Consider the following 22,463-nt stretch of genomic DNA (forward strand, 5'->3'; position numbering starts at 1 on the left):
ATCCATCCATCTCACTGCTTATATTTGGATTTTGAGGGCTTCATTTTTATATTAAATATTAAGTAGTGTTACTTATTTACTATGCTGGATCCACATCCCTATAATTATAAAATTCAAATTTGTAAAGTATTACTTCAGGAAAGTACTACTAGGAAAACTCCTTAGCACTTATGAACTAAGTTTTTCAGTCAAAACCTATAAATTGGTAGATGTTAATGTGAAATTATTGGATTGAGTTATGAATAATTGGGATTTTTACAAGAAGTACAGATGCCTATAAGGATACAGATTTTTTTTTCCTATTTAACAATTTTACTAATTTCTGCAATGTAACAAATAAAATCCTTTCTTCCTGCATGTGTTTTGCCTTGGGGAGCAAGGATATAGACAGATGTTACTGCTCAATGATGAGTATTTTTTAAATCACTCCAGTTCTGATAATTTGATAAGTACATACTTTAATAAATGTGCAAACACTTGTGTCTGATAATTTTTTCAGTCCCGAAATATAGAATTTCTGCAACCACCTGTGACCATGATTTGTGCCTAAGGGTGCTGGCACAGGGGGAGATTAGTCACTCGCTATAAATCTTCGCTATTGCTGACTAATCTCCCTGAAATGCCTTCCCACTGGCAAGAATGTGAATTGACAGTGGGATGGAATACACAACACTTAATTTTTCTGAAGTCGCCCAAAGTTTTCTTGTGAGGCATTTTGTGGAGACTAAGTTGCCCACAGTAGCAAAGATTTATTGCAGGCAACTAATCTCCCAGTGTCCCACCAACCTTATAGAACAGATCACTGACATCTCCTGGCCAGTTACTGAATTACTAGGGAAATGTTTCTTGTTCCCTGGCAGTCACTGCCGAGCAGGAACACATGGAGTAGAAGGTAATCTGGTCCTGGCTTTCACTATGCATGCTTGTACTGTAAATTTTTAATAGATGCCTGGGACCCAGAAACAGCAGTAGTAAAGATAGTATTTGCCAAAGCCACTGTGAAGCTCTACAGTTGAAGAACTGTAGGAGGAACCTGGGACTTTAACATGCAGGCACTGAGCAGTTAGGGTGGTGGTAGGGGGGCCTCTGCAAAAGGGCTAAAGGTTGAAAGGGGATTTAGTTAGGTTTTAAACAAGAGAGGAAGGAGGTGAATGAACACCTTCTAAATGTTAATTATTTTTTACAATGACAGAAACATATATATATATCACAAATCAAATTCACATTGCACCTACTGTGTATGTGTGTGTGTGTGTATATATATATATATATATATATATATATATATATATAGAGAGAGAGAGAGAGAGAGAGAGAGAGAGAGAGAGAGAGAGAGAGAGAGAGAGAGAGAGAGATGTGATATTATCAGCAAAGCCTGATCACACATATAACACATTTGTAGATGTGTATCATGGCCCAAGCTAAGGAGGTGTCTGAGGACCTCAGAAAAATTGTTGTTGATACCCATAAAGCTGGAAAAGTTTACAAGACTATCTATAAAAAGTTTGGACTTCCCCACTCAACAGTTAAACAGATTGTGTACAAGTGGAGGAAATTCAAGTCCGTTGTTAACCCAACCAGAAGTGGGCGACCATCAAAGATAAATCCAACTGCAAGGCATCCAACAGTCCAAGATATTACAAGGGAACCCAGTGTAACTTCTAAGTAAATGAAGGCCTGTCTCACACTGGCAAATGTCCACCATCAGGAGAACACTGAACATCAATTGTGTGTATGGCGGGATAGCAAGGAGAAAGACACTGCTCTCACCCAAAAATAATGCTGACCATCTACAGTTTGCTAAAGATCATGAGGACAAACCAGAAGGAAAGTGGATGGATGAAGCCAAAATATAATTTTTTGGCTTAAATGAGGAATGTTACATTTGGAGAAAGAAAAGCACTGCATTCTAGCACTAGAACCTTCTGTGAAACATAGTGGTAGAAGTGTTCTGGTTTGGGCCTGTTTTGCTCCAACTGGGCCTGTAGAGAATTCTAAAGGAAAACGTCAAGACATCTGTCCATGAACTAAATCTCAAGAGACAGTGGGTCATGCAGCAAGACAACAATCCTAAACACACAAGTCGTTCTATCAAAGAATGGTTAAAGAAGAATATAGTGAATGTTCTGGAATAGCCAAAGTCAAAGTCCTAACTTTAATCCAATTGAAATGTTGTGGAAAGACTTAAAGAAAGCAGTTCATGTGAGGAAACCCATCAACATCCAAAAGCTGAAGCTGTTCTGTATGGAGGAATGGGCTAATTCCTCTGCATCAATGTGCAGGACTGTTACTGCACTAGGAGGTCACACCAAATACTGGAGCACAATTCACCTACTTTTGCCACACGCAGATACATTATTGTACCATTTTCTTCAATAAATACATGGGCAAATATAATAATTTCTGTTTCATTTGTTTCACTAGGTTTTCTTCATCTATTTTTCGGACTTATATAATATATATATATATATATATATATATATATATATATATATATATATATAATAATTATAGATAATGTTTTAGGTCAGGTCACATTCACATAAAAATATAAATTTTTTGAAAGGGTTCACAAACTTCAAGCCCCACTGTGTATGTATATACATATTTTATATATATATGAGTGGCAAATTTCCATGGCAACTGACAATTATAGAACAGCTTACATTTTATAGTCTTGAGAGCACTAGGGTTGTATCAGTGTCTGATGATATAGCATGAAAAGTGGCCTTGTTTTGTTACTAATAAGCACACAGGTTTGTTTGTTTTTTTACACACATATTTTGGCACTGTAGGGGGGAAAAAGCTCAAGTGCTGGTCATTTCTACATTCTCTTGAAAAAGAAAATCAGAGCCTACCTTTTGGAGCACCAGTACAACATTTGGTCCACTCCTGGCACTTAAGGGCCAATGACCAAAACTTTGTGAAATTTTGCCATCCTATCTGTGTCTCTATGTTATCTACCACTTAAATTGCAAGTTCTGTGGGGCAGGAACCTCGTGCTATGTGTCTTGCTACAATCTTGAAGGTGAGGTTAGCTTCAGGGTTGCCACAGCAGCCCGCTTCAGCTGATGCAGAAAGCATCACTGGTGATATCTTGATTCAATGCACTGAAACAGGCACATAGCAGAGGCCAGTTAGGTGCAACTGCCCTGCAATTTGAATTAGCAGTACATTCATCCATGTGGGTTGCCCTTTATTGTAATTTTGAACAATCAAAGTATGATGTTATTGTATTTATTGGTCATAACAGAAATTTTGTTGACACCCTCTGACACGTGTGGATAATGAATTGTTAGAAGTCTGAGAGCGACAGCTCAGAGAGCTCTGGCAAGTCACAGAAGATCATACCGTGAAGCATGTCCTTCCCATTTAAATGTGACTTTAAAAGAAAGTTAAAAATGTGCAGTATGATACCATTGGTGCTATTCCTTTAAGCACAGCCATGTCTCAATTTGGCAACAGTTCAGAATAAAACAAGCCAAAGTATTAACCTATTCCCTTAATTTGTGATTTATTCAGTCTGTTTTTGCCACAAAAAAACAATGTTTTTTGGGGAGGGGAAGGTCTATGCCTATTTTGATCGAGATACATAAATGAGTATAGAACACCCTTAAAGGCACAGTATACCACTTTGTTAAGCTGTGTTCAATGAATAGGGCTGGTGTTAAACATACTTTTCATAAACAACAGGCAAAAGGCTATGTTATTAGTATTTTTTTTTATCTAAACAGCACAAACAGGAAAAAACTAAGCTACCACATGCACTCCCTGTAGCTGCACACAGGCTGACACTGTGCCTGTTAGTGACAAGAAGGGGCAGATGGGAGTGGATTCACTACTCTCTGCCTGTGTACAAAATGCAGGTGGAGGGAAGCAGATGATCTGCACTGTCTGCCATTAGCCACAGAGAAAATATTTCTGGATAAAATAGCTCCCTGGAAGTGCCCTTGCTGAAACGTCTCAATCAACAATGGAATCTAAGTTTTTCTGATATGGAGATTTTTTTTAATCTGATCTCTATACATGACATGATTAAACTTACTTAAAATTTCTTAAAAGAAATTATTTGGAAGTGGAGGCCTAAATGTACATCGTAATCTTGTTTGCTTTTATTTTAAGCCATTATATATATATGATGTCACTTCCTATTTGCTGGTTCACTATGGATAAATAGAACATGGGGTTGGTTAGCATGGTTGCCTTGAGAAAGGTCCCGATGGGGACCGAAACGTAACGTTGGCTGTTCATGCGTTTTTAATACACAATTGATTGTTTTTGGAATATAACTCGGTGTTGCTGGTCTTTTTTGGATATTTAAATCATTTACCTTGCACCCGAGCAAAGAGCTGAAGCAGAGTGCCACCCTGGGTTCGCTATATATATATATATATATATATATATATATATATATATATATATATATATATATATATATATATATATATTTTCTACTCCACAAATAACCAGCTGGCAACTGAATAATCATATGAATAATGGGAACATAGCCAGCTTGAGAGAGTATACTTGTTTATATACATCATAAGCTTGGTATAGTTGAGCTATTTCTCTCTACAGTATATGCACATTGACATTTAAATGAAGTTAGCACTCTATTGAGTGATGGCACACCAATTATGTATTTGAGAAGGGACTTTGGGACTAATTTAAGCGTGTTCTAAACTGATGAGTGGAACCTGATGAAGGGTGGTATAGACCCCCAAAATGTGTTTTTTTGTGGCAATAACTGGCTGAATAAATCACGAATTGGAGCAATAGGTGACTGCTTTGGCTTCTTTTAGTCCACACTGCTACATAGTATTAGTTCACATACGAATCACAAAAACAGCCCTGGACTGTACAGGCAGATATTTTCAAAATATGTTTTTATTCTAAAAGTTTTTTAGAGATCTGATGTTTCTCTCTGCAGTGTGGATGCTTCTAGTGTACTGGGGTTGGAGACCTCTGTTGCACAAAAGTGTCATGATGTATTGGATATGCAAAACGTGACCCCAGTTATTACTTTCCCATAGGAGTATGTATTAGAAACCTTCCTTTCAGAGTAGACTTTTAATGCTACAGAGTAGTGGGAGTGCTAAGACGAAGAATTACATTCAGGCTGAATATAGTCCTGAACTTGAGGTGAGAGAACCAGAGAAGGGTTAACCCTGTAGTTGGTGGCCTCATAAACAGACTCATTTGAGCCAAAGGAATCAGAAAATAAGGCTTAGAACCTACAGTCGAGTAGAGATGCACTGAATTCAGAATTCTGTTCAGGATTTAGCCTTTTTCAGCAGGATTTAGAGTCGTTCAAATCCACGTGCCTGGCCAAACCAAATCTGAATCTTTAAAGGGATTCTGTCATGATTTTTATGGTGTATTTTTTATTTCTAAATTACACTGTTTACATAGCAAATAATTCACTCTACCATTTAAAATGTTCTTAACATGCTAATGCATGTATCTAAAAGATATGCCCAGGCTAATATAGATAGATTATATTTTTAGTGGAAATATACAGTTGTTAGCTACCATGTGGTTTGTCCCAACTCAAGCTGTTATTAACCACAGAGTAAAAAAAGCAACATCTAGATGTGATTTTTTTTTTTTAATGCTGCCAGCATAGAACTCCTTAGCCACACTACACAGCATGCTGCTTCCGATCATATGCATCAGTTTTGAGTAGCTATGCCAGGAAGCAACAAGCTTTATATTTGACTGAAAATAAACTGCACTAATTATGCAACACCCACAAATATGTCACAATGAAAGGACATATCAATTCCCAGCTATTAAAAGCAATAAGCATCACATCTTCCTCTGCCTCAATCTCTTTTGCTTGTGTGCTAATAAAGGAAGCATGTTATGACAGCAGTAACAATGTAATGACAAGCTTAAAGAGGAGAGATTTTCAGTGTCAGAAAAGAACAAAGAATTGGAGGTTCATGAACAAATGTGAGAAATAAAATGGGGCACACAGTTCATGCTTGTTGATTTACAGTAAACATTTTTCTGTACACTATTCTCATAAACTATGACTATGTTATAGAAATTAAAAGTCTGAATACTTTCCCAACCCCACCCCATCAGAGAAAAGCTAAGCCCAGTTTCTCAGAAAATGTATATTATATAGGAAACAACAATGTGGCCAAATAGGAATCTAAAGGTTTTAGAATTGTAAAAGATTTTGGAGGGCTCAAAATAAAAACCATCAATCTGGCAGCAGGACCAGTCTATATAATATTTTGTGAGAGTACCTAACCTAAATTGGAATATTCAACCTGCCTATGATCTTTCATGGGCCCAAAAGCGATCAACATGCTAAATGCGGATAATTTGTGATATTACAAATTTATTAATTTACAGGCAACATAATCTTTAGTTTGAGATAGGTGCAAAATAAGGCAATGAATAGGAGACCTTGAGGTTCCATTCCCTTTAAAACATCCAAACATTTTTTGCCATAATCCATTTTCAAAGTTTCTCTCTTAATTTATTCTGTTTCTTAGAAAGGGTGCTGCTTATGGTCTTAAAAAGGGAAACTGATCATCAGATGAAAGATGTTGTTAGATAGCAAGCCACATGGGCCTATATCAGCAGGATACAGATGTATTAATAATGACATTTCAAAGAAATATAACTACCCACGTTAATTATAATAATATTTTATAATAAATCTGGCTAGTTCTCTTTTGAAGGAACTCGTCTAACAAACAAACTTATGAAAACATGAAAGGGTAGTTAATATTTATTGACTACTATAGTATTTGCCTTATAACATATATTTGCAATGGGGGATGGGTTTTAAAAAAATTGTAAGCGCTTACCAAATCATCCAGTTCAGGGAATTCTAATGAATGATCACTACACAGTTGTAGGAAGAGTCCTGGCAGCTCTATATTCAAGTGCTAGACATTGGGGTGGCACTGGATGTGGTCTACTTGACTAAACATTTAATACAGTACCGCATACTAGACTGGAACATAATTGTACTAGGAAAGAGAACTGGCTGAAGGATAGATTACAAAGATTGGAGGTGGTGGTAAAAAAAAAAATCTTCTAATGGGACCAGTGTTAGTGGAGTACCACAGGGCTCTGTCCTTGGCCCTTTGTTTTTTAACTTGTTTATTTATTATCTTGAGGTTGGCATTGTCTCGTTTTTTGATAGTAATACTAAATGGATCCTAAATAGGATGCTTATGCCTTGCAGAGCAATTTTACTAAACTGAAGAACTGGACAGCAAATTGGGAAATTAAGTTTAATATTTATAAATGCAAGGTTATGCACTTGGGCAAAAAAACATAAATACTAGTTATAAACCAAAATCGTAGTGGGTGCCTCCTTAATTAAGAAGGATTTGGGGATTTTTTGTGCATAACAAACTGTGTAACTCTAAACAATACCAGCCAGTGCTACTAAAGCAAATAAAGTGCATTAAGAGTGCATTATATGGAGGGTTGAAAAGATAACTTTGCCCCAAACTGCACTGCATACTCAAGGTAAAGCCTTATCTATAAAATGGCAAAATCATGTTTTCATAGGTTTGCCTTTTTATAGATCTCTAGTAACGCCTTACCCTTAGTATGCAGTGCAGTTTCAGGCCCCAGTGCTTCAGAAGGATATTAATGAGCTGAAGAGAGTGCAGAGACGTGAAACTAATCTGGTAATCAGAATGGAAGAATTTAACTATGAGGACAGACAAGATTGGGGTTGTTTTCTTTTGATCTTTAGTCACATAGAGGAAAACAAAGAACGCAAAGACACCCCTTTACATATGAGGAACTTCATTTGAAGCAAAACAACTGGTTCTTCAAGGAGAGGGCAGTAAGGCTGTACAATCCAAGCTATTGTGACCTTAAGATCTACATTTAATTTAGAATAAATATGTTCTGAATTACAGAAAGGGACTCTAAATCAAATAATTCAGATTTTTAAAAATGATTTCCTTTTTCTCTATAATAAGAAAACAGTACCTTGCATTTGCTAAGATATAATTAATACTTATTGGAGCCAAAACAATTCTTTTTGGTTTATTTAATTTTTAAATTATTTTTTAGTAAATATAAGGTATGGAGATTGAAACTAGGGAAAGACCCCTTATCCAGAAAACCCCAGGCCCCAAGAATTATGAATAATTGGTCCCATACAGGTATATATTTTTTAAAATGAGTGTATTAATAGGTTTGTATAAATATATGTATATATATACAGTATAAGCTGAGGGTCACATGGAGAGGTAGGACTTGATGGTCTATTTACTTTTTTTCAATGACAATTAACTATTTACTACACATGCTCATTTCCTTCTCAATCACATCAACAGCATTAATGGTGGTGCCTGCCAGTATAACTAATGTTATGTAAATACATGAGAAAGAGACTTCCTTCAGTCTAATAATTCACAATCCCAGCAAGCAGACAGGTGCCATTTTGTGGACACTGTTATTAAGGCAAGCTTTGTATCACCCCAAAATCTTATGCATGTGTCAAAAGGGGGGAACTGATGCCCATGTTCATGCACAGGATACAGAATTATAGACCATGAGGTAGGGGAAGTGTGAGGAGAGCAGTAACATCTAGGAAGTGCTGAATGGAAAGTGAAATTAACTGCCTGTCCCACTGCAGGCAATAAACGACTGACAACTACTATTTTTGTTGGAGGACCATTGCATATGCTAACCCTAAGTTTTTTAAATCAGTGATATCTTGACTGAATGACTCCATTTTATTGCAGACAAGGTTTTAAGACTCTTAGCAGACCAATCTCTGTTTACTAGTAATAAATATACATTAATGAAACAGTGACCCAGTTGTTTTTCAGTCTGAGCACTGACACTGACAGTACCCAGTACCATTTCTAGCACAATATTGAACTGTGTCCCATCCATATAGTGTTTGTGTATTTCCCCAAAACTTCACATCACACAAAATCTAAACCTATATGTATACTGATGCATAATGGACTTTGCTACTGGCAGAACAATTTCTTACATTTATTTTAGTTTTGACTGCAATACATGTAAGATATTGTGAAGCAACTTTAATTTCTCTATATGAATTTGTGCCCTAGTGTATACCTTCACTGTTTATACTATATATAGTGCAAAAGAGCTTGTGGCTTAAGCAATTCTTTTATTTTTATTAATACATTTATTATATAGTATTACTACTTTTTATTATATTTTATTCTCTTTGCACCACCTTAGCAGTTTACCTTCAGTCAGAAAGAGACATTGAAGATTATTTTGGGTGAAAATCTTCCTCCAGCTTTTTGTGGAAAATAACCCACTGCAGTCCCAGGCCAGTACACTGTCAGCTTCCACTTTCACAGTGAAAAGTTTGTATATCAACAAATTGTTATAGGCATGATAAATAATGCATTTACAGTTTCTGCATTATCTGACTATGACATATTTATTAAAGTGTGAAAAACAACAATAATTAATTGCTCCAGGGAGAGTGCAGAAGAAAGCACCACAGCAGGTTTACTAAAGTGCAAACACTTCTGGCAGTGTGGATATTATGGTGCACATATATATTATTGCCATTTTCACATCCAAGCTATGTGTTTTGCAAGGTTTACTAAAGACTACCACACAAATTGTTACCAAAAAAAGGAAGAATTGGTTCTATTGCCTCCTCTGTTGCCACTTTTATGTGAAAAAATGCCAGAGATTGTATAATGGGAGAAATAAGATGTCAGTTTTTTAACATGAGAAGTGAAAAATAGATCAACTGGGGATGGCAGATACTTACAAATGAGTTATTAGTGAATTTACAAAAATTAATATAATGTGATAATAATTGATTACTGATATTACTTACTAGCAACAATTACTTTTAATGATGCATTAATAAATTGCCATCATTAATCTATTCATTAGTTTGGTCATTGGCAGTGGCTCCAAAACACAAAAGTTTTAGAGCACATTATAGCTGAGCCTAAATGATCGAATAAAAAGTTTTTACAAAGACAAATTTGTTGCATTGCACATAGGAGCATTGTTATTTTAATGCAAGAATATTTGTGGGTGAAGAGTTATTGACAGTTTTTTAGAATGTTAGTAAAGGGAAACCTATATTTATGAAGACAATAATTGGACAAAAATGGAGAGTAATATTTGGAGAAAACATTGAGCATGAACCACTGCATTTTAAAGGACAAGGAAAGGTAAAAACTAAGTAAGCTTTATCAAAAAAGGTCTATGTAAATACAGCCATAAGCACTTACAGAGACGCTGTCCTCTATCAAAAGCAACACAGGATTTCTTTTCCTCTATTGTATCAGACTCTCTACTCTCATAAAAATCCTTCAGGGCACGGGCACAAGTCTGATGAGTCTGCTCAGTTTGCTCCTCTCTCCCTCTTCCCTTCCCTGTTCCTCCTCCCCCTCCTATCGTAATTTGCTCCACCTTCCATTTCTGTGTAATCTTAGCTACCAGTAGCTACAGCTGAAGCGAGGAAGCTACTGAGACCAAGCTAAAATTGCAGCTGCTTTCTTAACACAGAGAGCTTCTAGGGCTGTTTTCTCAGGTATGGTAAAGCTTTTTGCCGAATAAATACAGCATTCTAGCTTGTACTATTGTCGCTAATCTATTGGCAATAACAAGCCAAAATGCCTTTTCTTCTCCTTAAAAGTTGTATTTGTAAATGTCTGGTTTGTATGTTTAAATTGGTTTGTGTCTTTAAACCTTATATCTTTTATAAGAAACATTGGGCCCGATTCACTAAAGTCCGAAATAAGGAGTGCTATTTATAGCATGCGTTAAAAATCTTATCACTTCTTATTTTTCACTCGATTCACTAAAAGGACACTTGCAGAGCGCAATATATTACGCACGTAACCATTACTTTCTGAAAACCACCATTTCCCTGAAAACTGGAGGATGCATCACTCTAGGGCCAACATATACTTGAAAAAATACGACTGCAAACTCGATGTTGTGTTGCCAATAGCTCACGAACCGCAATTTTCTTTAAGTACCGCCTGCCCCAAGTAGGGTTAATATTCACACAGATTAACACGATATTTTGTACGTTTAACGCTTCATATGTGTTTGTGAATCATGCGTTAGTACTATTTCTATTCGCTAATTAACGCAATGCGTTTTTTTTGTGCATGCGATATGCGGATTAACACATGCGAAATGACTTTGATGAATCGGTACTTAATTATCGCATGCTTTTTAATGAAAAAAACTATGCGATAAGCGTTATTGACCTTTAGTGAATCGGCCCCTATAACGCTTATCGCATCGTTTTTTTCATTAAAATATGTCATCGTAAGATAAATAACGCCAAGAACATCGCTTCTTAATTATGACAAGTGTCCTTTTAGTGAATCGAGCGAAAAATAAGAAGTGATAAGATTTTTAACGCATGCTATAAATAGCACTCCTTATTTCGGACTTTAGTGAATCGGGCCCATTATGTTAAAAATGCCCCAATTATGAAAAGCAGGAGCAATAATTGCATTTGAAACACTAGTTTAAAAAATACCCCCATGAAAAGCAGGAGTGATAATTACACTTCTTACTGAAGCTCTAACTTAGTAACATTAGTAACATTAATAAATTTGTATTTGAGATGAAAGTCCAAAATAAGCACATCCATGTAGAAAATATATTATTTGTAAACAAAATAATCCAGTAAAGTTGATCTTTGCCTCCTGTATCATTTAGTATTTGTATGTAATGTGTATCATTGATATAGGCACCCTTCTGTGGTACAGTGTTGCAGAATATGCCAGCTTTTTATACATTAACAATGATAATAATAACAACTAAGTTTCCCAAAAGAGCATGGACATTTCATAATGTCCACAATGTTTTATTCCATGGATAATTAAAATATAATGCAATGCTGTTGACATAGAGTCTGTGTGGCAAACCTTAACATCAGTAAAAAAATATAATAATAAATAATCCTGTAAGCTACCAAAACAGTACAAAAGTGACAGCTATCATCTAGTTTGCAAAATCAAAATGAAAATCATAGATTTCTTCTTTCATAAAACGTTCCCAGTGCCTTAGTTATTTGCAAACAAACAGTGCAGGAACAGGAGACAATTATGGAATGTGTGGGTGTTTGAACAATACTGGCACTAAAAAAGGCACAACAAGAGCATGATAAATGGAGACATCACAAATACAACAATAACAGCAAAAGGTTTTTATAGCTGAGAAACATGACCAGTAGGGTTAAAAAAAGGGTTATAAGTACTCAAAATACAGGTGCAGTGCAAACTCTGACAGAATTTGTGCAGAAAGAAAGTTCAAGAGACATCTTGTGTGAACAAATTCTAAAAGGTTTTCAGTGCAAGAATACAAGAATAAAATTGCTTGCCCACAACAATTTAATTACACCTCAGGGATAAAAAAGGGGCAAGTTGTAATTGTTTGCAAACTAGAAGAGGTTCTTCAAGATAAGAAAACTATGTAAAAATATACAAGGGAACATCAATTGTTACTAAATATATGCATAAGGCTAATGTCCCACGGGGAGTTTTAGTCGCTACGAGTTTCAGCTCGTCTTTTCCTAACAAGCAATTACTAGAGATTTCAACAACGGAGCGATTCTATTTCCCACAAATCCAGGTGTCACATTCCCTGCCCACAATTAGAAATTACATTCAGTGCAATCGGGAAATTGCAGCGACTTCCCGCTCAGTGGGTTTTACTTTCAGCGATTCCAATAGTTTTAAATGACAATGCTTTGTTTTTAAAATGACTCAAAAAAGGGTCTCATAGCAATCCAGAGCCATAAGTGATTTGAAGTGGTATCGTTGTTTTAAATACTGCTGATTTATATTCTTTTCTATGTAGAGACAAAACAAGCGACTTGTCGCTGGAACTCGCTTTTTAAAAACCGCATCGACTAATCTCTCCATGGGATATTAGCCTTAGTGCTTAGGTATTTCAATACACAGTTGGTTGAAGTCCCTGCCCCAAAGAGCTTACAATCTCTTAGGAAAAGGAAAGAAATAAAAAGGGGATGGGTTCAATTAATAGGATCTATGAACAGGGCTTGTGCTGAGCATAATGCCTTTAAGAGGGGCCTAGATGAGTTCTTGAACAATCAGAATATCCAAGGCTATTGTGATACTAATATCTACAGTTAGTACTAGTGGTTGTATTTATAGTTTATGTATGTGAGTGTATAGATTGGTAGGTGTGGGTTGTGTGTGCTGGGTTTACTTGGATGGGTTGAACTTGATGGACACTGGTCTTTTTTCAACCCTATGTAACTATGTAACTATATACATTTTGACTATATTTTAATTAAGAAATATAGGGTTTTTTTGGTCTTTCTTTTTTGCACTTAACAGATCAAATTCTCAAATGGAAAGTAAGGTTGCATTCTATTTCCTGATCATCCAGGCACAATAAAAGCAAATCAGCTGTCCACTCAGAAGACCTTTAAATAATGAACTGCTTATTATTTTAAAGCCTAACAGGCTGTATCTAGGGGTATGGATGGGCTTCCCAGTGTACAGCCAATTTGAAAGTATAATGTACCTGCACTTTCAAGTTGTGTTCTCTGCCTTCACATATATTAGTATAAAAAATAAAAGGCTACCAAATGGGTGAAAGTTAGAACTCACCATTAGATAAATACGCTTCTAAAAAACCCATAGGAATGAATAGGACGGGGTGAGTTTTTATGTATTATGCTCTAAACTCACATTTTAATAAATCTGCCCCTTAAATTTGAGTTTTTTTAGTTGCTTTGTTTTTAGTTGTTTCCCCTAAAATTAATTACAGTTCTGCTGACTCACCTTGCAGTGTAAGGCATGCCTAGGCTGTAACTTTTCTTGTCTGTCACTCCACTACATTTCTTCCCATGACATTTGGGAAGTATATGCTAAATATACTGCCCAAGGAGAGATACTATAACACTATGCTGGCATAAGTACTCTCCTGTACATAGCATAATACAGTGAGCGGTTTGTTCATGTTTGAAGGCAACATTAAATTAAAAGTATGTCATACAAAACAGTCTATAAAGAAGTATATCAGACTAGGAACCATAAAATCTTTTGGTGGGCCACATGCAGCCTGCTAGTCATTCTTGGTATAGCACCACCACTTTATTACTGAAAGTATCTAGGCACCTTACTGATTAAGATCTCATTTTGGAACCATTGACAATAACATAAAGTTAGTTCTCCCGTTGCTGCTATAATTCTTCACCTCCTGTATCGGTTATTGATTGCTTATATATGTTACTCTGTATGTCCAATGTATGAAACCCACTTATTATACTGTGCTGCGGAATATGTTGGTGCTTTATAAGTTAACGTTAATAATAATAATAATGATAACAGGGAAGGCTGACCAGTAAATGTTGGAATATTCTTAGTGGGATTTGCTTCCATTCAGCCACAAAAGCACAAATTAGATTTAAAGCTTATGGCAGCCAATTAATGTTGAGGTTTGATTTCACTTGAAAATGTTCTCTGGCCTAAACCTCAAAAAACATTTCCAAAACATAATCCTCCTAATCTGCCAATCTGCGAGTTGGCATTATGCAATGTGACAGGCAGCATTCTTCTGTGATCCACCAAACTCAGACTCATCCATCAGTCTGTCAGATGTAAAGCGCGATTCACCACTTCAGAGAATACATTTTCACTGCTACAAGGTCCAATGCAAGCAAACTTTACACCACTCCAGAAATTAAGCATTGTGCACGGTGATCTCAAGCTTCTGTGTGGACGCTCGCCTACAAAAAAAATCCCATGTTATAAATAGTTTTGTCTTGACGATCCTTCCAGAGGATTTTAACTCAGCTAGTGTTACAGTTGAGACATGCAATTTTAGGAGGGGTGTCTGGATATCTTAGGCCAGTTGGAATCCCATGTATTCTCGATAGCATAGAAGAACTTTCACAAGGAAAATTACAGATATTGTTGACCAGTGAGCACAAAAATAGAAATCAGAGAAAGAGCGAAGAGGTGTTGCCAATATGGGGAACCACAAATTAGATATTTGTATTATACAGAAAGGCAGGCAGTTTAAAAATAATTTACAATATTTTATTTTACATGCTTTAAATGTATTTGTTCTTAGTTTCTCATAAGTCTTGCATTAACTGTTATTATATTATCAGAAAATAAATAGAACGAACACCTGACAAGAAATAGTATGTTAAAGTAAAATGGCAATAATAATCAAGCCTCGAAGTTTGCTTAAAGGTTACAACCCTACTTAATGGAAAAAAGTTTCAATACAGGTGGTAGAATTGACATGCAAATATATAAAAGACATACAAACTAAAGGCCCTTTGCTGAGCAAAATCAGTGGTAAACAGTTACTACTATTACCAACCTAAGGAAAGAGGTGATGCTTGCTTTCCTTTATCCCGTTATACCCCGTATGCCAGAATGAGCATCTATAGGCATATCTGGCTTACTAGCCTTACACTCTCAAAAAAACAAACCAGATTTTTCAAGTTTAGAGGCAAAATATTTAGGGAACTTACACAATGCTGCAAAGGATAGACGCCACTTAATGGTAAAGAGAGCAACAATCACCTTAAAGTATCTTTGTTGGGTGGGAGCTCAAGCAGCTTAACTTTATCACTCCTGGAACCACTTACTTAAAGTTAGGGATTTGCTCATTGTTGTCAAATGGTGTATCTATTGAAATTGATGCTTACTGTTTTAAACAGAATATACTACATTAGTATATCTTAATACAATTGAGTTTGCTGTGATTTGACAGGCATTTCTATATCCTTCCGCTACCAAAAAAATGTCACACTGGTTATACACAGATGATTTTATAACATTTTGTGTTTCTTCGCTTCAGTAGCAAAGTCATATATTTTATAATATAAAGACATATACCAGAAACAGATTTTATTATATATAAGAATATGGGCCAATACCAAATACATATAGTTGTATGAATATTTCTGACTTATATATGTGTATAGGTCAAAAACTCCTATTAATACCCTACCAAATTTCCAAAGCACTGCTTCAAAAATCTGCATACTTTAGAATTCAAGAATAAAAATTTACACAAAGTAGGTTTACCCCTGGAGACCATACATATTTGAAAAGAATGCATTCTGACAAATTCAATGGGGCCGATTCACTAGTGTGAAATAACGTGCGCCATTTATAGCGTGCGGTAAAAATTTTATCGTGTCACTATAAGCATACTTGAGCTATTTTATGCGCAATATTGCATGTGTTATTTAACTCGCGAAGACTATTTCAATGCGGTATTTGCCGGTACATGCGCTAAATAACGCACGCGAATAGTCGCTGCATATGAATAGTAGCTTAGAAATAGTGTATATAAATTGTCACCGCATATAAATGGTAGCATATAAATAAAAGATGCTTATAAATAGTAGCCACTAGTGATGAGCAAATGTGTTCTGGTTATTTTTGGTGAAAAATTAGCAAATCTTTAGAAAGATCCGCGAAACGGCAAAAATGTTGTGCGGGCAAAAAAATTGTTGCCCGCGAATATTATTTTTTGATGCTTGTGTAAATTTTTGGACGTGCGGTGAATTTTTGCGTGGCAAATTTTTTCATGCGTTTTGCCATGGGCAGATTGTTTTGCGAAACGCATGAAAAAATTTGCAGCGGAAAAATTCACCGCACGTCCAAAAATGTGCTGCGAATTCATGCCTGGCGAAACATTTCATTACTTGTAGCCACATATAAATAGTTGTGCGAATGAACGCACACCATGTTAGCCATACACGCCAATACTTGCGGAAAATTACTGTATTAAAAATGACCATTTCCCTGCAAACTGGCGGCTGCGTCACTCTAGGGGAAACACATACTTGAATAAATAACACTGCTAAGTCCATATTTTATTGCCAAAAACTCATTTACTGTACTTTTCTATAATTTTTCGCCTGCCTGTAGTAGGTGTTAATTTTCGCATATTTAGCGCGCCTAAGTGTTTGTGAATCATGCGATCGTATTCTTTTCAGCGTGGAAATTAACGCATGCGTTAAAACTAGTGCATGCGGTCGCGCGAAAAGTAACGCATGCGATATGGCGACTTAACGCACGCGATAATACTATGGTGAATCGCACGCTAATTATCGCGTCTAATTTAATGCAAAAAAGCGTGCGATAAGATTTATCGCACTTTAGTGAATCAACCCCAATATGCGTAAATACATCTTTCTACACTAAACTGCAGTTGTTTCCTTCAGGTAGTGGATTTTATACAAAATCTCGAAAACAATTAAAAATCACCTCAAAGCCTGGAACTTGCAGTATATTATGTTGCACATGTAATTAGGTGTCAATATAAAACATTCTAAATACCAATGCCAGAGGGCTACTAAACAGTTTGATGCCCAATGTGAACAGGTATACCAAAAATGTGGCCCAAAAATGTAATAGTAGCCCCAAAATTAAAATATTGCATATAATCTATCATTTCTGTCATTTCAGCTACTGCAAAATCAACACATTTGATGCATTCTAGGTGAAGTTAAGACACAAAAAAGTAAGTTCCCACAGAAAGTCATTTATTTTTGGACAATACACATTTTCCTGACTCCAAAAACAAACTATTTAAAACCACAAAACATTTTTTGAGGAAATTTATGAAAATTGCCTCAAAGCTTGAACTTTGCAGCATCCAGTCATATATCATTAGGTACCAAGATAAAAAGATCCTACAAATGAATGACAGGGGTCTACTGAACAGCTTGTTGCCCAATGTACACAGGTATATCAAAGTATCTAGGCTAGCAAGGCTGTGTATGTGTTTGCATGTATGTACACTTTTAAAAGTTGTGTAACTGCATGTGCAAATTTATGCAAATTGTTAGTAAAATTTGTGTTGTGTGTGTTAAGTGCATGCCTTACTGCTATTTGGAGCTGGTGCAATAGAGAACCTTGTTGCGCAGCAGTTAGGGTGGTGGGCAGCGCAGGTGGCTGTAGTTAAATGCCCAATCGGTGTACCTTGTGGTGTGAATCTATTTGCTGTTTGGTGTTGACTGTGTTTGGTGTTGACTGCGACTGTGTCGCTGGTCTGACATAACATTCCCCTTAGCTTTAGGGGTCGTCAGTGTCCCTGATTCTGAGAGGAACCTCGAACTGTTAAAGAACATTTGCTTCTTGGCAGTTATAGCCTTTGCCTGTAAGAGATATGCATACATATGGGATATGCCTGTAATGAACATATGCTTGGCAGGCAAAGTGTTAAAACCTTTCAACAACCACCACATGCATGAAAGATCACCACATTGCATAGAATAGGTAGATTTTAGCCCTCGAATAAAAAAGATAATATAAGCTGAGGTAACCGAGTCCAATTATTGGTTCCTCAGTGTCACTGATAATTATTATTATTGTGCAGTAAATCAAGCACAATTCGCTCTGCACTCTTTATCCACATTGCTACAGTAGTTTTTCTACATGCATGGCTTTTTAAAGAAACATATACACTAGTGAAAAAAATATTTGCACTGTTCCAGAAATATTACAACCTATATAGAAAGCTACACTATTTTTTACTTGGTACCTATAAACCTATAAAATTTTCACATGATCTTTTCAATCCCATTTCATGACATGATGTCTCTATTGGTTAGTTCTTATTTGATATTTAGAAACTGCATGTATTTATTGTTAGGTCTTCTCTGTTCATCATCTTCAATTTATTTATATAGCGCCAGAAAATTACACATTGCTTTACATTAATTTATAACAAACGGGGATCTTACAATAATTTGACAAACAAGGGTTTACAGAGTAAGAATAGGATCAGATGGCCCTACCCGCAAGAGCTTACAATCTGCACACCTGCTAGCAGTGTCCCTTATGAACATACAGAAGAGTTCTGATGTGCAGTAGTCCGTCAACAAATTTAACAATTTCATGGATCCTGCTTAAGCCAAAAACAGAAGATCTGAATTTTTTCATCAAATCTTACTTGAAAATGTGCAGCTTCACAAAATCCTATATACATAGAAAAAAATGAAATATACACTGGCTCAGCAGCCCAACTGTGATGAATGTATTGGGTTTTTGATAACATATATTTTGACAAGATAATATGATGGAAGCTATTTAAAATGACAGAGATAATACTGTCTGTCACCTGTCATCTCACATTGACAAACTCTGTGCACAGTTGTAAAAAGATGGTATGCAGCATGTCTGTGAAAAATATATCATATGTTTTAGTTTATTCTCAGTATACTGTAGTATTCACCCACATAAACTGTCTCTATTTAAATAAAAAAGCAATATGGCAATGATACTGGGATAGTATTTCTTTTATTATAGGACTAGTTAGCATGCACATTACTCTAACAGTGATGGAATGCACAACCCCAGGCAAATCTGACCTCAATGCAAGAAGTAACCAGTGGTGAGGTCTGCATAATTGGATCAGATGCTTCCCATGGCATGTCAGAAGTACAGGATAAAGGTCACATATATACCTTCAAGGCCCTGGCATGGTTGACTAAAATATATTTTTAAAGGGTTAGATCCATAAATTGGTCTCACAGTGCATAATGAATAAATCAGTACTTGATGGTATTTGACTATGTTAGGGTATATTTGCCTCAAACAATTGAAAACACTGTGCTTTAAATTGTTCAGATCGGTTCCTGTCCTAGTCGAGCTTACACACTATGGTTCCTTTCGCATTCACACACACTGTTTCATTTTATCATAACCCAATGAACCTGCCTGTGTTTCTGGAGTGTGGATGCAAACTGGAGAGGCCCAGAGTAACCCCAAGCAAACACAGGATACATCCAGAACATATACAGATTGTGGTCAGGATAAAAAAGCTGCAAGAAACCTGTACTAACCACTGAGATACCATGACGGCTGTCTGTACTTAGTTTAATGTTAATGTGACACTTTAGCTGTCAAACTAATCTAACAGGCTAAACTCTGATCATCAGTATGTGCTTCTAGAGTGTTCTTGTTAGATTTGTAGAAAACATCCTACATCACATTTTATAGTTGTATTCCTAATTTTTTAAGCAATCTGGCAACCTTTGGTTAAAGACACACAGACATTTGATGGTTAACGCTATAGTAGAGTTCTTTACAAAGGCAAAGAATTGCCTGAACCACCTGTTCAACAGCAGAAATAAAATGGCCAATACTGATCATAGCTAGTCATAAATGATGTTGTACAGCTGATGGAAACATTGTACATTCCTTCATATATTTCAAATTTGTGACTGGAACACACATACAGTAATAGTTCAAAATAAAATGTGTTTATTATAATTTAACCTTGAATTGAAACTCTGAGAAAAAAAATCGCTATGCTAGCTTTTTTCCTAATGCAAACTACTGTATAGACAGACAATATAGTTCCAAAAAAACATATCTGTCAATAAATAATCACCATGGTGAAACTGAAGACCTCCATTTGATTCCCTTGCTCAGGTATAACATAACTATTTGTTTGTAGAAACTATTGGTAACAATAATCATCACCTGATGTATCTGTCTAGAATGAATATCCTTCCTTGGGAGAGAACTTGCCCCAATCTTTATAAAAAAAACAGGTATGTGCCACATGCTTAAAAGCTGCTGCCATCTACTGCACGGGTATTCAGTTTGGTGTGTTTACACTGGGGGACAGGGCTGTAGGAAATGAGCCACTAACATACAATCAGTCTGTTATTTCCTTGTGGATGACGGCACTGGGAATATTTATACAATATACGTGTATACGACTCAGCCTGTGTCTTCCTCAGATTGAGCAAAGTTGGATTTTTTGTACTGTTAATAAATACCATTTGGCACAGTGAATAGTGGAAATAGATTATCACCAGTTGTGCAAGAATAAGGTAAGGTGAAGCAATTCTAATTGGAATGCTCTTTACTATCAGCTGTTAAACAGAGGGAACATTTAGCAAATTCATGTTCTAAATCTGAAAAACAAACTCTAAATCAACCTTAGATGTGATCATGCAGCAACACTGACCAGGTATAAACTTTAGAGCTGCCATTAGGCATTATCCAAACAAAACCAAAAATCAGTAAAACACAGCTCCAGCCACTATCCTGATATAAATGACCCAGCAAATCACTGGCATTGCACTGGGCATAGCTGTCTGGGCTCCCTGTGAGCAGGGAGAGGGGCACAACATGGCACGGTGACTTACTGTTCCTTTAAGCAGACATATTAAATAACTCTAAGTGGAAAGCTGAGCCACTTGCACGGTATTTGGGGAACTCCTGAATAGGAAAGTTCCTAATTTGCCCTGTTTGTAACGGATTAAAGTGGGAAGCGCTTGCTACACAGAAGTAAAAGTAGATATGCTCACTGCCTGGGAAGCTGTACAACGGAACAGGGGACTGTCAGACACACACAAAATACACACATAGAACTTCCCAGTAGCACAAAGCCAGCACATCCCCTGCTTTGAGGAGACACACGGATTGCCGGAGAGTAGGGAGGATACGCACGGGCTGGACTCTCACCTGCACGACACTGTCAGCTCCACTTTGGTGGCCGGGATACTGGCACTGAAAGGGCAGAAATCTCCCATAGGCGCCATGCCTCTGTAGCCGAAGTCCATCTCGATGCCCAGTTTATCCGGTCCGAACATAGGGACTGTGGGGCTGGAAGAACCAACACAGAGCTGCGAGGGAAGAGCAGGCACAGCTAGCACTGCCAGGCACTGGGCTGAGAGAAGCTGCGGAGAGAGGCAGGAGGCACGGAGGGCGGGAGCAAGGCGGGCACTACCACTGGCTGGAACTGGGCGGGATTCGCACATACTCGCACAGACATTAAATCCTTCGCAACTTTCCTCAACAACATCCTGTACAGAGAGCCAGAAACAGCGTCAGCGTTGTGTCCTAAGCCAGTTTAACTCAGGCACCCCATTATGCCCTGCCCTGCAACGCTCTGCCAAGCCACTAGCGGCAAGGCCGGGCATATACTGGCACAGATACTCCACTCCTGACTCCACTCGGCTGCCACTGGCAGTCCCGGGGTTTCATGCAGGCGATTCGTCTCGCTGTGGCACCTCGACAGATACTGGTGGGATCCAAGCAAGCAGCATGGGGCTGGGTTTCTGAGCTACGGTGCTGCTAAGCCCTAAGGCGCCCTCACTCCGCAGCTTAGCCTGGCATTCATGGGCAATTCTCAGCAATGAGCAGGGGACTGTCTGCAGGACACATTGCTACGTTTAAATCAAATTCCTGTTAGTTCAGTATCTCTTCTTTTTACTTTAACACTAGCTCGCAGGCCTTTTTGAACACAGTGTGTCCTGATAGGAAGCTTGTATTCAGTATGGAGTCCTTGACAGGTAAAGATAGCGCCCCCATGTATTCTCCATGCTCAGTTATTTATCAGTTTCAGTTTATCCAGACACAACCCAAACAGGAATACCCAATATGTTTCAGAAATTGATACTACTACAAAAAAACACATACCAGTATAAGGGTGAAGACACAAGGAGCTAGTAGCAGTTACTGTACCTGCCATGG

At 37.0% G+C, this 22,463-nt stretch overlaps 1 protein-coding gene across 1 annotated transcript in view; it reads right to left on the reverse strand.

Annotated features, from left to right (window-relative positions):
• cpne8 (copine VIII) overlaps positions 1-21,904 on the reverse strand; it is a 189,503-nt gene extending 167,599 nt beyond the window's left edge. Inside the window, exon 1 of the mRNA XM_002932194.5 lies at positions 21,453-21,904. Within this exon, the coding sequence (XP_002932240.2) occupies positions 21,453-21,748 (296 nt within the window). The 5' untranslated portion in view covers positions 21,749-21,904. The remainder of the gene's footprint in view (positions 1-21,452) is intronic.
• Positions 21,905-22,463: the final 559 nt, after the last annotated feature.

This window comes from Xenopus tropicalis, chromosome 3 (genome assembly GCF_000004195.4).
Source record: "Xenopus tropicalis strain Nigerian chromosome 3, UCB_Xtro_10.0, whole genome shotgun sequence".
NCBI lineage: Eukaryota > Metazoa > Chordata > Amphibia > Anura > Pipidae > Xenopus > Xenopus tropicalis.